The sequence below is a fragment of the Athene cunicularia genome (assembly GCF_003259725.1).
Source record: "Athene cunicularia isolate RWA chromosome 18 unlocalized genomic scaffold, athCun1 chr18_part1, whole genome shotgun sequence".
NCBI lineage: Eukaryota > Metazoa > Chordata > Aves > Strigiformes > Strigidae > Athene > Athene cunicularia.
In genome coordinates, this window is record NW_020799123.1 from 1,101,285 (window position 1) to 1,117,121 (window position 15,837).

At 47.6% G+C, this 15,837-nt stretch overlaps 1 protein-coding gene across 1 annotated transcript; it reads left to right on the forward strand.

The window, feature by feature from the left end:
- Positions 1-6: 6 nt before the first annotated feature.
- ELAC2 (elaC ribonuclease Z 2) lies at positions 7-14,667 on the forward strand. The gene is made up of 24 exons (XM_026861189.1): positions 7-61; positions 147-197; positions 281-351; positions 1,056-1,120; positions 1,787-1,844; positions 2,362-2,430; positions 2,946-3,101; positions 3,606-3,664; positions 4,360-4,418; positions 4,505-4,577; positions 5,599-5,711; positions 6,343-6,441; positions 6,653-6,791; positions 6,870-6,955; positions 7,969-8,078; positions 8,869-8,965; positions 9,410-9,548; positions 10,190-10,228; positions 10,393-10,502; positions 10,964-11,063; positions 11,144-11,264; positions 11,458-11,536; positions 12,255-12,399; positions 13,818-14,667. Exons 2-24 carry the CDS (start codon positions 184-186, stop codon positions 14,058-14,060), a joined length of 2,244 nt encoding a protein of 747 aa, XP_026716990.1. The 5' UTR covers positions 7-61; positions 147-183; the 3' UTR covers positions 14,061-14,667.
- Positions 14,668-15,837: the final 1,170 nt, after the last annotated feature.

Genomic DNA, 15,837 nt, shown 5'->3' on the forward strand with positions numbered 1-15,837 from the left:
TGGTGGCGGCCGGGAGCCGCGACGCGGGCGCCGCCGTCTACGTCTTCTCCGAGTTCAACCGGTGAGTGTGAGGCCTCGGGGACGCCCCGCCTGGGCTGCGGCCGGGGCGCCCCGTCCAGGCCTGCCCTGATGCCCCTTCCCCTCAGGTATCTCTTCAACTGCGGCGAGGGCACGCAGCGGGCCATGCAGGAACACAAGTAAGTGGGGGCAACCGGGGCGGCCGCCCCGGGGCTGCATCGGTCTCTGCTCACCCTCACCCCGCCCCCGTCTCGCCCCTCAGGCTGAAGATCTCCCACCTGGACAGCATCTTCCTCAGCCGGGTGGCCTGGGCCAACGTTGGTGGGCTGCCAGGTGAGCGGGGGGGCAGCTGGGTGCCTCGGTGACAGCCTGGCACCTGTGCCTCTCGCATGGTCCAGCCGCTCTATAGGCTCTGCATCTGCCTGAGGGGTGGTGCGTGGGGTCTTTTATGTAGTTGTAGAGAGAGGAAAAGCGCTGTCGGAGCAGCTAGGTTGCACGTGGGGCTCTGGGGTGCTTCCAGCTGCAGTGTGGTCGATGTGACAGTGTGTGCAAACACGTGGTGGAAGAGGCCTTGCCTGCCTAGCACGCATGGTGCTGCCTTCCCCAAGTCTAGGTAGAGCAGAAGGCATTACAAGTGTTGTGTTGCCAGCAGGGAGCTGTTCGTGAGTCAGACTAATTTGAGTTCAAAGGGACCTTACAGAGGTTTCTTGCCCACTCTTGTTCTCAAGGCAGGGTGAGATTAGAACAGATTGCTTATGATCTTGTCCATTAAAATTCCGTAAATCTTTAAGCAAGAAGGAGTTTAGCAATTTGTTCAGGTAACTTGCCCCTAATTGTGACAGTAAGATTTGTAGATATTTTCCATATCTGTGGAGATGAGAAACTGCCACAAAGCTGAGGTAAAACTGAATTTGGATCAGAGTTGAGTTCTGGCCTTTGTGGAGAGGCCCAGCACTCCTGGGCACTGAGAGGGATCTTTCTTGCATTATCTGCCAGTGGTTAGTGGAGCTGTAATAAAGCTATTTCTCTGCTTTCAGGTATGATTCTCACGTTGAAGGCTGTGGGGCTTCAAAGATGTGTCTTTCTAGGGCCGCCAAAGCTGGTAAGTAGGGAAAACTTTCAGAAGGGAGAGTGAACCCTTCAAACGTTAAAGCTTACCTTGGAATTGGGAGAGCTGGCATCAAAGGAGTGAATCATCTTACAGGTGTAAAATTCTGGTCTGAATTAGTGCCAGCCTGAAGGTTCCGCCAGAAGGGCTGGCGTTAAAAAGCAAATCTCTTCAGTTACAGGACAGCATCAGGCGTCTGTGCCTTAAAACTGTCTTGTCAGCTAATATTCTGGTAAATTGTGTTTCAGAAAAAGGGTGTCCATTGTTCTCCTGTTTGTTCCCCCCGTTGTCTTTTAATAGAAACTTGGTCTCTGATCTTTGTGCTTTGATGCTTAATGTGATCTTGGCTAGCCTAATGCCATGTCTAGGCTGAAAATTTCCAGTCCTCAGCATTATTTTATTTCCTTGCAATATCTGCTGACTAATTATATTGATGGAAGGGATGGGGAGAATGGTTCTTTACTTTCCTTTCTTTTTCTAAACGCGTAATTCCCACTGGATGTGGGACACCTGCCCAGTTAGTATTTCTTGGCTGGCTGTGTGCTGCCCAGTTTTTGCCTGACTGGGCCTGGAGTATTTGACTTCACTGAAACTCCTGCAAGCGGTACTTGTAATTGCACTTCTTGGGCTTGGCTTCCTGATACACTATTTCTTTTACAGCAAAATTACTTGAAAGCGATTCGACTCTTTCCTGGGCCCCTAAAAAGGATGGATTTAGGTATGTAGGTCAGTAATGTGTAGTGAATATGAACTTGTAATTTCTATTTGTTTCAGCTGTAACTAAGGCTATGTTGAACGGTAAGAACTTCAGAGTAAATACATCTGGCTTAGATCCACTCAAGGAAAGTTTTAAACATCGTTTTGATCTGACACACTGTCCAAATCCATCACAAGAACTGGTTGGAAGATAACTTGTGTTTCCAGCTCTGTTTCTGGTTGGCCGCTGCCAGTCTGACTGACTAGCAGACAGCATTTGATTTTAAAGCACTGTGAAGGCAGTTTGCTTCCAGAGTCTGTCAGTGAACTTGCTTACTGTGTATCCTGGACTACTTTTTGTGGATGATGGGCTTTTAAGAACTTATTCATTGATCTTTCGGTTGGGCAGAGAAGGGGAAGGGGGACATTCTGCAGGTTTTGTTTCAGAATGAAAATAGGTATTTTCCTGATTTAAATTCTTGTAGAGTGTGAATCTCCTCTTATGAACTTGTTAATGCCAGTTTCTGATGTCTTTCCAGCTTTGCAGTTGCACACAGAGCCTGAGTATAAGGACGAGACGATGACAGTCTACCAAATACCTCTTACAGGTGAGCATTAGCGCTGTGGTCAGAGAGAGGAAGCACTTGCTCAGTAAACATGCTTAAGGTGATTAAAAGAGCAGCTTCTGTTTGCAAGCCTGAGCAAGGAGAGACTTATTAATTTGCATGTTTTTCTCACAAGAAGGATCTCTTTCAAAGCAATGAGACCTGCTGAGTCAGGGCCTTGGTTTCTTCCTTTAGGTGTGGGTGTATAGAATGACATGTAAAATGTCACTGGATTTGGCTTTTTTAGTCAGCTGAGTTTTCTTACTGCTGGAAACTTGGAGTACAGGCACAGGCTTGACAGAGTTTAGCAGTTTTGAGAGAATCTGAAAGACTTGGATGGCAGATGACTTCTGAAATAGGTGATCAGAATGTGCAAGCACAAGTCATACTGGGGGGAAGAGTTCTGTTCTGAAGCAGTTTAAACACGATTGTCACGGAAGAGGGAATGCTACTCATGCTTTTCTTATCTGTCCCTTTTGTTTGAGTGATCTTGTCTGGTTTTATTGGATTTGGGACAGGAAAACCACTAGCTGCTGAAAGTATATTGCCTCAGAGTCCTGGAGCATCAACCCAAAGTGGAAATAGCCCTAAAGGGGACACAGGGCCAGGATCCCCAAGAGCTGCACAGCAAAACTTGGAGGGGGGCAAGAAAAAGGAAAGCCCGAAGAAAACAGGTGAAAAAAAATGGAATGACCTTTTTAACCTTAATGAAATAACGTGAAATTAAGGATATGAATTTATTCTCTGAGCCATTTGCTCTCTGGAGGTGAAGTCTGTAGGGAATTTCAGGTGAAGGATTATATGAAGCATAATGAGTTTTGGTACTTTACAAGTTGATGCAGAACTATAAGGCCTAGAAATTGAATGTGATTCCTACTTGGGGTGTGATAGTCCCTGTAAATGTTTGCCCTTGGCCAGAGTGGGTACTCCAGCCTTTGTAATTTAATTACGAGTAGATGTTTGGGTTGATTATTTTTTAGTCTTGAGCTTTATTTTGATTTCTTGTAGCTGAGTCAGTGAGCTCTCTGGCTTTAGGTGCTTGTAACATTTTGCTTCAGGGCTCTGAGTTGGCTGGCTGATGTTGTTCCTGTTAATTCTTTAGCAAACTTTGACGTGTTGTGGCTTTAAGGAAAATGATAGTCAGTGATGATTCTGAGTAGTTCTGTTTGTTTTTACAGGTGAGGAACAGAAGTGTGCAAGCAGACATCCCAATCTGGTGATGGCTTTCCTTTGTAAAGTAAGCTTGGACACAAAGATCTCTAAATCAGTGTAGAACAGAATAGAGTATTTCAGTTCTAAGGAACCTACAACAATCATCCAGTCCAACTGCCTGACTACTTCAGAGCTGACCAAAAGTTAAAGCATTGTCCAAATGCCTGTTAAACACTGACAGGCTTGGGGCATCAACCACCTCTCTAGGGAGTTTGTCCTAGTGTTTGACCACCCCCTCTGTAAAGAAATGCTTCCTAATGTCATTAGGACATTTCATCTTGCTAAACAGCTTTAATTGGAGATAGCATTTTCAAGCAGGAAATTAAAGCTATTTTGTGATTCTACTTTCCAAAGGTCAGAGTAAGTAGCATGGGTAGGAATGTGTAAAAACTAGAGACATTTTTTTTTCTAGAAGTGTTCTTTGTAGAGCAGCCAATTAAGAGTATATAGGTTCCATTCTTGCTTAATGCTTACAGTAGGGAAGTCTGTCCTGCTTACTTGGCTAAAGAAGAGAGCAAGAAGCAGCAGTGTGATCTTGGAAACCAGAAAGTCTAGTAGAAGCTTTTTGGTGGTAAATTAGACTAAGACTGTGGAACTGAAAAGAAAAGAAAAAAATAATTCCCTTGGCTTGTGGGGAAACACTTAAACTGAAAGTATGTGGATCTTGTTTCCTGGCCCTCTTTATTTGACTGGTAATTCTGTTTTATTTAACTCTTTCAGATTCACCCAAAGAAGGGAAAATTCCTAGCAGCTAAAGCACAGGAGATGGGCCTGCCAGTGTGAGTACAAGATCCAGCTTGGGGTTGGAGCAACACCAGGCATGGTGATGTTGGCCAGCTAAATATTGTTATGACCTTGTTTTCAGGGGAACTCCAGCCATTCTTCCCATCATTACAGCTCTCAAAAATGGGGAGAGTGTCACTTTTGAAGGCAAAGAGGTAAGATATATCTGTGCCTCCTGCTGTGGCTTTTGCCATCCTCACTCCTTCAGTGGGCTCCCAGGGTGACACTTGTTTTGTGCAGAATGTTTTGCCAATAGGTACTGGGACATGGTTTGGTTTTTTGTTTGGGTGGGTTTATTTTTGTTGTTTTTCATTTAAAACACCTATTCTTGAGATGGTGGATGGTGGTTTTCTGCCTGTTCCTTCTCATCCCTGCTAAGAGGTTGGCATGGCTTTTGCTAGTTTTGAATTTTGAGTGGCTGCTTTTGGTTAGTGACTGGTCTCCATTCTAGCCCCAAGTTGTTGCTGACTGTGGCTCCTGCGGGGGGCATGTCTGGGGCTGTTGCAGGGGTATGATTAGGGAAATACATTCTGAAATTAATTAATTTGTGAGTATGGCTGTATGTCTACTATTTGTCAGAGCTTCCTCATCCTCCCAAAGCTGATACAGGTCTAGGAGTGTACTAGTGAAGTTAATCCCTACATGTTTTAAATCTGGAGCTTGAATGCCTGTATAGCTACCACTCCTTCCTTACTCTGTTGGCACCTCTTAGACTGAAAGAAGTTCAATGGTTCTTGTGTGTAGGGTCTTAATCTCTCAAACACTAGTCTGAAGTGAGAGGCAGAGCCAGCTCTGGCCATATGTCAGATGATCTGTAAGTGAAGTTCCTAACCTGGGAGATAGGACTGACATCTTTCCATCATAAGAATTCACAAAGCCTTTTTTTTGTTAAGCATGCTTTTGGTACTGTCTGAATCTGCTGTGGAAACCTAGAAGCTGCTAAAATTCCCTTCCTTACATTAGGTTTGCTCTGAGTCCAGGGTTGGGATTTGTTGTTACACAGCAAAATGCAAACTTTTTTAATGAGAGCAGAAAAGGAATGAGAACTGCACTGTCGGGGTTTGCTGAGCAGTGCCAGAGCCTGCCTGGGGCTGCCTGATGAGCCAGACATCCTGAGGCAAGAGGGGCTGTGTGTATGGCTTGACTGTGGTGTAATCTTTGTGTATCTGTCTGCAGCTCTCTCCTGAAGAACTCTGCACCCCTGCTGATCCTGGCCCGGTGTTCATTGTACTGGAGTGTCCTCATGAGGGCTTTGTGGATGCTGTCTGTGAAAACGAGACTTTCCGAAGGTAGCGGGGCTGGGTAACCTGGAGTGTTTGGGGGAAGACATCTGTGCTGAGCTTTGCCAAAGAGAAGTTCTTGTGCTGTTCTAGATGTGTGGGTTCTTGGGGCCAATGTCTGAGCTGTTTGGAATTGTTAAGGAGCTAGAGATGCAGGAAAGGATGGTGGTTCCTTTTGAGCCTTTTAGGAGAGGCAGGCCTGGGCTGGACCCATAGGGTTCTGTAACTGTCACAGGCCTGTCTTCCTACAAAGGCCTCCGGAGAAGGAAACGTGCACTGGTGTCTTGCTGGGGAGCGATGCAGAGACTGTGCTTTTCTGTGTACTGGAAGCCTGGGCTGTGTGTAATGTCTCTGTAGGGTTGTGCAGAAGTGGGTTAGGCTTCTGGAAGGCTTTACTGAGGCTGTTGCATTTGTAGGAGAGTAACTGCCCTGGCAGGGCGGGTGGTGTCAGCAAATGTTGGGCTTGAGCCTTGGAGAGCCTTGTGTCTACTGCGACGTGGTGCTTAGAGCTGCTGGGCTGTGCTCTGCCTGCTTCGGGGGGGTGCATCTCTGGTAGCACCAAGATGGGAGAGGGGAGGGGCTGCCAAGGTGATGGAGGACTGAAGTGCAGGTATTCTTTCTGTATTTGAATGTGCCCCAGGTACCAGGAGGGACTTCCTGAGAACCAGGTGGCCTTGGTTATTCACATGACTCCAGAGTCAGTGCTTCGAGACAGCCGCTACCAGCAGTGGCTGGAAAGGTACGTGATCTTCTATTGCTTGGTTTCACGTCACTGTTGGGCAGCAGCATGTTCTTATGGTGCAGATGTTTTTCCCAGAGTAGAAATATCTGTTAACTGGCAGCAGGACTCTGCTGGCTCAGATGAGATTTCAGCTAATGGCTCAGGTGTGCATATATGGCCAACTAATGTAGGGCTGAAGCTGTTAATGTATTTTATTGTCCTTTTATAGATTTGGACCTGGAACTCAGCACTTGGTGCTCAATGAAAACTCCTCTGCAGTGCACAACCCACGCAGCTACAAGATCCAAACTCAGCTGAACCTCATCCACCCAGAGATCTTCCCTCTGCTCACCACCTACCAGAGCAAGGTAGGCCAGGCCCTGATTGCCTGTGTGCCTCCTGACCCTGAGCAAAGAATGTGTTTAATGTCACTTTTCTCCCTGTAGGAAGAAGAGGCTGTGTGTAACGTGCCCATTGTGCGAGGAGAGTGCCTCTTGAAATACCACTTCAGACCACAACAGGAGTGGCAGAGGTCAGTGGGAATCTTTGACTTACCCGTTTTTGGGTGTTGGCTTGAAGCAGCTTTTCTGTGTGAGTCTGTGCTGAGGCAGGACAGTGTGTCAGCATCCCTTGCAGGTTCTTACTGCTGGCTGTGCTGATGGAGCTGCCAAGCTATCAGCTGTGTCTTGAGGAGTGTGTCCCTGAAAGTCTCAGACAAAGTATTGGGCAGGGATGAGGGAGCGACTGAAAACACCACCTGGCCAGTGGTTTGGAGTGTTGTTTCTGTCCCCCAGATTTGTAGCCACAAGTGCTCCTCTGCCCTTTGCTTGGACCCCATATGCTGTGCACCCAGTTGTGGCAGGGAGAGACTTTGTGGGGAACCAGGTCAAAGTCTTACCATTTTAAGACCCAGAAAGCCTGATATCGGAGCTGAAAGTCCCAGGTGGTTAAGCAGTTGCAGACTTCTCCCTTGGTGCTTGCTTTATGGGCAAGTAGGTGAAGATGCTCACTGAGGATCTTAGGGGGAGGGGACCGTGTGGTGTGAGGGGACACCAGCTGCCCTGGCTCAAATTACTGTCTCTGTTGGGCAGAGTAGGAGGACCCAGATGTCAAGAAGAGTCTAAGTTGCTCTGCACGTGCTCTGATGCAGGACCAGGACACAGGCCCCTTATGCTTCTGAGTGGTGCCTGGTGCCCTTTTGGGTGGGTGGTCCTCTTGCAGGAGCCTCCGTGCTGCTGTTCAGTGCCTTCTGGTGTCTGGCAGCTCTCTGGGTCTGGGCAGTGCAGGGGAGCTTAGTGCTATTCCAGGACCTCCTCCAGTGTGGTGGAATGATTATTTCTGTGGTGTGGTTTAGCCCAATCAGGCCTTTTTGGCACACACCGCATTCTTGGATGTATCTTCCACCACCCCTCAAAATGGAACTTGGAAGGAGCATTTGGCATTTTGTTGTAAGGCTGTTTTGGCACAGTAATTTGGCACTTTGCTCTGAAAAGTTCTTTTCAGTTCCTACCCTGCCCCGTCCTGTTACATGGTCTGTTCTTTCAGAGATGCTGTGACTGTCTGTGATCATGATGCATTTGTTAGTGAAGCCTTGGATCTCCCTGACTTCCAGACTCGTGTGAAGGAGTGCAAAGAGAGCCTGTCTGTTGTGCCAGGTAAGGATCAGCAACTTATCTTGGATCAGTGTGATGGGAAGTAAGAGATAAGAGGTCTTGGTGACCTACTGCTTTAAAGCCCAGAGAAAGCTGTAAACATGCAGTCTTCCTGCTGCCTGAGAGGTGCTCTTAAGACTTCCTGGAGCTGTGTAGAAGACACAAACTGAATTAGCTCATTTTAGCTAGAATTACACAGTCTTGTGCTTTTGGTTTTCTAAAGCTGCTAGGTTTGGGGCTTGAGCACTGTTGGGGGCAATTAGAGACAAAGCACCAGTGTGTTAATTCTCTGAGTTGACCAGAGCCCTGGTTGTGTTGAATGCTGTCATAGCAGCCACAATGCGAGTTCCTGTGTCTGGGAGAAGTCTTGCTCTAGAACCAGCTCCCTGTGGGGCACTCTCCTCCTGGGTTTCCATTGTCCTGTTCACAGTACGACACAGCACCACTTGGTCACTGGCTGGACCCTGATTCCAGGGAGAGTCAGGGCACCGTAGAGCAGGAGTCGGGTCCCTCTTGAACTGATAGCTCTGTCACGGGTGATCAGCAGAGTCCTTGTTTGCCTGCATTGGATATGCAGTTACATTATACATTGTGGTGTGTTTTGTTAGTGGTGCTTGCTTTTTCTTCTGTCGTCCCTTGTAAACCTTGCTGCTGTAGGAGAACCAGAGGCTGAGGGAGGCAAAAATTAACATGCTGGACATGTAGGCTCTGGAGTTATTAGATTGTTGAAGTAAATGGTATCTGACGGGCAGTATGTGGATAACGCTTACAAATCCTTGTCTGTTTTTTCCAGGAAATGTGTGTGCTTATCCTGAAGTTGTGTTTTTGGGAACGGGATCTGCAATTCCAATGAAAATCCGAAATGTCAGTTCCACACTGGTAAATACCAGGTAAATCCCTGTCATGCATTCTGCTTGAAGAGACTCAGTGTCTCATGAGGGTGTTGCCCAAGTGCTGTTTTGACCAGTGTGTGTGTTTGGTGATGCAGGGAGGGTGCTCCTGTTGTGTGGGTTCTGTAGGACGTCAGGGTCAGGCACCTTGTCTCTCTGTAGGTGGGCAAGATGAGAGCCACCTCCAAAGTCATACGTTTAATGTTTTCCTTCATTTTACCATTTGCCCCAAGGGCCTGTTCATCATCAACATGAGACCAGAATGAGCTGTGCAGACAAAACCATCTTTCTGAAGCCTTGGCTAGTAGAACTAGAGTAGCATTTACAGGTGTAGAGCACTGAGAGCTTTCTGCCTTTCAACCCAAAAGATCCCCCCTCCCTGGATGGGCTCTGCTCAGAACTCATACAGTGGCTGCTAAATGTCTTTGTCACTTGCCTTGCCAGTTCTACCCGATCCCTGCTCTTGGACTGTGGAGAAGGAACATTTGGACAGCTCTGTCGTCACTATGGAGAGCAAGTTGACCAAGTGCTGTGTAACATAGTGGCTGTGTTTGTGTCTCACATGCATACTGATCATCATTCGGTAGGTTGTGTTGGAAGAAGGGGTTCTGTGCAGGCACACTGCTGTTTGGAGTTCAGATGTAGCTGCAGCTGATTAATGTAGGCTGCCCTCTTGTTAGGACTGCACTTTCCCTCTGCATTCCTCAGGCACTACTGAATCTGTCTGTGTTTCTAATCCCCCCTTCCTTCCTGTTAGAGAACCCTGCAGACCTGCTGCGATCATCCAGAGTTGTAATTTTTCAGCAGTGTCCAATCCAGTTTCCTTCAGTGCTTCACAATAAATGGTCACAGAAGAACAGTTGGTCTATTCTGGATTGGGCCTGATCAGGACAGGCTGTTTGCTGCTCTGCTGTCTTGTGTCTGGAAGCCACACTGGGTCTAAGATGTTGGGTAGAGACTTCTTGCTCTTCACCCTTCTGGGAGCAGACACAGCAGCACTGGGAAGAGCTGAGGGGCTTATGTTGTGGGCTACTGGCCACCAGCTTGGGGTAGAAGCAGTCACAGTGTTACTGCAGCTCAGCAAGTTACAGTTGTTGGAAATCGTGTACTTCTGACTGTGGGTTTTCCAAAAACTGCAGCTTGCTGGGCTGTGGTAGCATTGTTGACACTTACGCCCCAAATATTTCTGACTACAACTTGCCATCTTGTTTATTCTCTTTGCAGGGGTTGTTGAACATCCTGATGCAGAGGCGGAGAGCTTTTGTAAGTAGTACAGTTGTTTCACTGCTCCTGAACTTGCCTTGGAGTGAGGGGAGGGGAACTCCTGAGTAGTGGAAAACCACCATCATTTCCCTATGTATTTTTTTCTCTCTGGTTTGGTGTCTACCTAGTACTGATTTTATCTCCTCCTGCCTTTGCTTTCCCAGGCAGCCCTTGGTCAGGCTTTCAGCCCTCTGTTTCTGGTAGCACCTGAACAGATCATGCCTTGGTTACATGAGTACCACAACCACTGTGAAGAGATTCTTGGAGACATCAAGTGAGTATTCTGTGTGGTATGGGGAAAAGTGTCCTTTCTGGGTTCTTATTCAAGGCAAACTACTATCATCCATAACCCCCATCCCTTTGTTGAAGATGACTCCTTCCTATTGCATGTGGGATTGGGATTGTGCAGTTTGCAAAGGAGAGAATGGAGTTTGTTACTCAGTTGTGCTATTTAATAGAGGCTTACATGCAGGCTTTCCTTTTGCTTAGGAAAGGGAAGTTGAGCAAGTGAAAAAAGATTCCTGGAAGAGTATCTGACAGTGGGGATGAAGTGGTTGGATGAGCTACTGGGTGCTGGATAGTGAAAGCAAGGGGAAAAACAGATGGGTGCACAAAAATGTCTTGTTTTAAGGTGCTGAACTGAGAAGGGGAAATAGGCTTCTGAAAGATGAGCTCAGGTTTTACTTTGTGCCTGTCCTTAGTTCTCTCTTCTCTCTCTTCTCCCCTCCTTCACAGAATGATTGCTTCCCAGTCTCTTGTGAAAGGCTGTGAGAACACTAAACCTAAAGCCAAATGGTTTGTCAGCTCTCTGTTAGAGAGCTACGACCTGGCTGAGGTAAGCTTATGAGCTGGTAGGATCAGTTGCAATGAGGGGCAAGAGGGGACCTGAGGTCTAACACTTGTATCCTTGTTCAGTTTCAGACTTGTGAAGTCCAGCACTGTAAAAATGCTTTTGCATGTTCAATGATCCACAAATCTGGCTGGAAAGTAGTCTATTCTGGTGACACAATGCCCTGCATGGCCTTAGTACAAATGGGTAGGTGGCAAAAACCCTCTGCTTGAAGAACCTCTTGGAGAAAGGTCTCCAACTGTTAGTATCCAAAGCAGGCACCCAAACCCTTGGTGCTGTGCCTACAACACAATGAGGGGCCAAGGGGTGGAAATGAGAGTTCATGTAGGCAGTTGAACTAGTCTATATTCAACTGAAGAGTTTATGATTATTTACCCAGGTAAAAATGCTAACCTGCTGATCCATGAAGCAACGTTGGAAGATGGAATGGAAAAAGAAGCTATAGAGAAGACCCACAGGTGGGATGTTCTCTGCTGTCTGTCACTGTTAGGAAGGCAAAGATGCCAAGCTGGGATTTGTCCTTGGAGCTGGTAGTTCTGGTGTACATAGAGCACTTGAGCGCTAATAATGGTATGTTGCTTATTGCACCAGCTCTGTAACTCTCACAGCTCCTCTGAACATCCCCAGAGAGAAGGGGCAAAGGTTTTAAGTAGGCAGGAGTAATAGACTAGCCCAAAGGAAAGGCCCTTGCATTTGAGCACTAAGCTCAGGAGGTAGAAGAGTCACCTTACCCCTGCAGCTCACTGTGCAATTCAAACTGAGGGGTGCAGCCAATGATAGTGAGTTGCTGCCCCCAGAAGTGGGGAGACCTGAGAGCAGCTTCTCAGAATGATCTGTGACCTCCAGTGCAAGAGATCTGGACTTGCTGGCACCCCTGGGACGAGTATTTGAATAAGCCCCTGTCCCCAGTCTGTGGAGCTCTTAAAAGCAGAGCTCCAAGTAATTACAGCTGCTTTCCTGGGCTCAGAGTTGTTTGGAAGTCAGAGACTTGCCACTGGTGCAGGTTGCTAGAGGAAGAGGTGCCTGGGTGTGCCAGCGAAGAGCAAGGACACCTTGTGCTCAGCAGGGTGTCGGCTGTTGGTGTGACTAGCTGCATGGCAGCCTGCCCTGCCCCATGGGAGGGCCAGTACTAGCTCTCCTGTGTGTGACCAGGACATGTTCCTGTTCCCTTTGTAGCACAACCTCCCAGGCGATTCAGACTGGGATGAAGATGAACGCAGAGTTCATCATGCTCAATCACTTCAGTCAGAGATACGCCAAGATCCCGCTGTTCAGCGAAGACTTCAGTGAGAAGGTTGGAATTGCATTTGATCATATGAGGGTAAGTTGGGAGCTCTGAGCCAGACTGGGAAAGGTTTCAGTGTTACTTTGGGGTGGCTGCTCATTAATTAAATTCTCCAATTTTAATGTGTCGATATGCCATCTCCTGAAAGTTGTGTCCTCTGAAACAGCTGCTTTTACTGCTGGGGAATATTCTGGTGTTCTTTATCAATTTTGCAAGCCCAGAATTTGCTAATCTTGGAGTTCTGGTATCATCTCCTTTGGGCCACAGTCTAAGTAGGGCTGTACGAGGCTGCTGGGAGGTGTCGATTGTTCCTCTTGTCCTTAAGTGATAAGGGGGGAGGTGGGTTATGGGGCAGAAACCGAGTGGGCAGAGGGGGTGCCTTAATGCTCTGGTCGCCATCCATTTGGAATTGACACACAGTCTGTTTCCAAGTGACAGGGGAGGTAGGAATCAGGAGCGTTAAGGGAGTGCCTGGACCAGAGCCCACAGCCTTTCCCTGTTCATGCCAGGTTGGCCTGTGACCCGGGAGAATAGCACGAAGTACCAAGGGCCGTGGGGGTGGCGGTGGGGGGCAGGTTGAACCACCACAGTCTGCTCCATGACTAAAGTCAATTTATCTCATCCACAGAGTGGCGGTATGGTTGCCTCTATGCCTATAAGCAGATAATACCATAATCCAATTATAATTTGAGGGAAATTTTGAGTTTGGTTAGTCTCTATGAGCTAAGTGTGATTTAAAGCCATATTATGTACGTGAAGGAATATATGCGCAGAGAAATCTCTGCATTAGTATAACTTGTTTAGCCATCCTCCACACTCTTAACGTACAAAGCAGCGATTAACAACAAGCACAGTGTAACTGCAGTTACTAAAATGGCGATGGGTTGTCACATCAGTTCAGTACCACCAATGTGGGGAAAGGGTGGCACAGAGTGGGACAGGTGCTGATGGCTTTTGAGAACAGGAGTCCACCCTTTACATACTGGGTACTTGCCTCGTTTCACCTCTATTCTATGTGTGCTACTCCCTGCTGAAAATATAATTTTGCTTCCACTTGCTTCTAAATTGGTAGAGCTGCTTTAATGGCTTTCTGCAGAAGACATCCAGAGGCCAAAAGCTGCTGCCATTAGATTGAAAGCAGCTGTAGCAGCGGGAATAGCTCACTAATCTATCAAAACTTGTACGGTGTCCACATAATTTCTTGTGAAGAAGATGTAAATAACTTGGCATATGGGATCTGTGGACTGACTGCTGTAGGGTTGAAAATTATCCCCTGCCCACTAGTGTCAGTGCAGCTGAAAATCATCAGGTTTGGGCTCTGTGCTGGGTGCTGCGCTGAGGAAGAGGCAAATCTGATCAGAAAAATCTGAAATTTGATCAGGCAAAAGACAAGGGGAGGAGGGAGAACAAAACACAGTTTTCATGCAGGTGCTCCTGTGTTTGATGTATTTCAGATACGTTTTGGTGACTTTCCAACCATCCCAAAGCTGATCCCCCCTCTGAAGGCTTTGTTTGCAGATGACATAGTAGAAATGGAGGAGCGGAAGGAAAAACGGGAGATGCGGCTTCTGAAGGAGGCTGCTGTAATCTTGGACAAACTGGGTGGTGGTGAGAACAAGGAAACACCATGCCAGAAACGGAAAGAAGCCAAGAACCATCAGGAGCTACCAAACAAGAAGCTTAAAACAGTAAACTGAAAGAACAAAGGTTGAGAACGCTCTGCTCTGTAAGAGGTGCCTTGCTCTCTGCAGGCCTCGGGGGCGCACAGTGCCGCGGGCACTGTGGGGAAAGGGGCTGGCCTCAGTGTTTGCTTGGTCATCAGGGGGTCTCCGAGGGCTGAAGCTACCAAGCATGTGTTAGCAGTGCAAGTCCTTGTGGAAACAGTGTCTGCCCGTACAGCTCCTGTTCCTGGGTCTCAGCAGTCCATCTGTCATTTTTCTTTTAGCCAAAAGTTCTCTGAACTGTTTTAATCTTTGGTTTTATGCTACAAGCTATTGATAATTTAACAGCAGCAGTTGTGACCTTACAAGAGATCGGGTTTGAGAAGCCTTTGAGGGGCCACAGATTCTCCAGAATAAGGTGGGCAGTTGTCTGGGTTATAAGGAATGTAACTAGATATCAGAACCCAGATCACAGGAGGAAATTTCACAATTAAATGGGACCCAATTCATTTTTAGGTTACTTTAGGGATGTGAGTGCTGCTGTGTTCGTTCCCACTTATTTTGGTTTTCTCAGCTGATTTTTTAATAAGATCAGCTTTCCAGATCCTTTATTTAGAATCTGAATAAACCACTCATCATCATACAAGACACTCTGTTTTGTCTAAATTGCTAATGAGAACTTAGTGAGGGAAAATAAATACCTGAATTGCTCTAGAGAATGACCTTGGTTGGCTGTTTTGCATTACAAAGATCTTGCTCTAATGTTGGAACATCATCCCTGTTCTGGCTCTGGTTTGTGCCAGCAAAATCATACCTTCCTCTGCACTACAGCCGGGAGCTTCACTTGTCAGTTCAAGCTGGTAACAACTGGGGAGTGGCTTTTGAATGGCTCCAGAACAGACGACTGAGAGTTTCCTTGAGCAGAGTCCAGTTCTGGATGCAGGGGAGAAGAAAGCTGGCAGAGCAGGTGGCTGTGGGGCAGGTCTGTGGTTAAAAGGAGTGTTTTCGAGGCTTTCTGTGGGTCGCCTTTGCTTCTTCCCTGACCAGTGCTGTAACTGCCTGTGTTTGGAAGCAGGAGGGGGAGCTTTGCCCCATTTCAATTAAGGAGCTCATTTTCACATGCAGCTCCAAGGCACCAGGCCCCCAAGTGCTGTTCAGCAAATGATACCAGTACATATTAAAGATTTAAGGCTTCATTTTAAAGCGATGGGAAATTAAGACACAAACTGGCAGCAAAGCACCTCTCAGCGATTAGCTGTTGTTTAATACTATGTTTGTCTAGAGAAGAAACTGCGTAATTGGCACAGCTGGGTACTGTGGAAAGGTCTGTGGGGCTCTTAAGAATAGCAGGGGCCTGGGGAAAGTCTAAACAAGTGCTTGTTCTTAGGCAGGTGTAAATAGGGTCACATCGGGGTGCCTGAGAGGGCAAACAGGCCTCTTCGTGCTTCTTTCCATAGACGCAAAGAAGGGTCTTTCATTTGCAAAATAATGAATCTCTTCTCACATAAAGGTGTTGATAAAATGCAAATACAGCAGCGTTCGGGGCGGGGGGCACAGCCCACAAACTGCAGCTCCCGCTGCCTGATGCAAGTGCGGGGTGTGGAGCAACGTGCTCAGGGTGGTGGAAGGGCCCTGCCCGAGCCAGCTCCGGAGAGACGTGAGATTCCCCGCTCCCGAGGGGGGACGCTGCAGCAGGGGCTCCCGAGCTGTGCCGGTGTGAGGGAAAACCCGGCGGGGAGGCGGCGCCAACCCCCTCCGGGGCGGCCGCGCCTCCCGGGGCCGCTGCGGCCCGCCCCCGGCTTCCCGGCAGGAC

Coding starts and splice junctions, on each gene's coding strand:
- ELAC2 (XM_026861189.1), top strand. Junction 352..1,055: donor CAACGTTGGTGGGCTGCCAG/GTGAGCGGGGGG, acceptor CTCTGCTTTCAG/GTATGATTCTCACGTTGAAG. Junction 1,121..1,786: donor TTCTAGGGCCGCCAAAGCTG/GTAAGTAGGGAA, acceptor TTTCTTTTACAG/CAAAATTACTTGAAAGCGAT.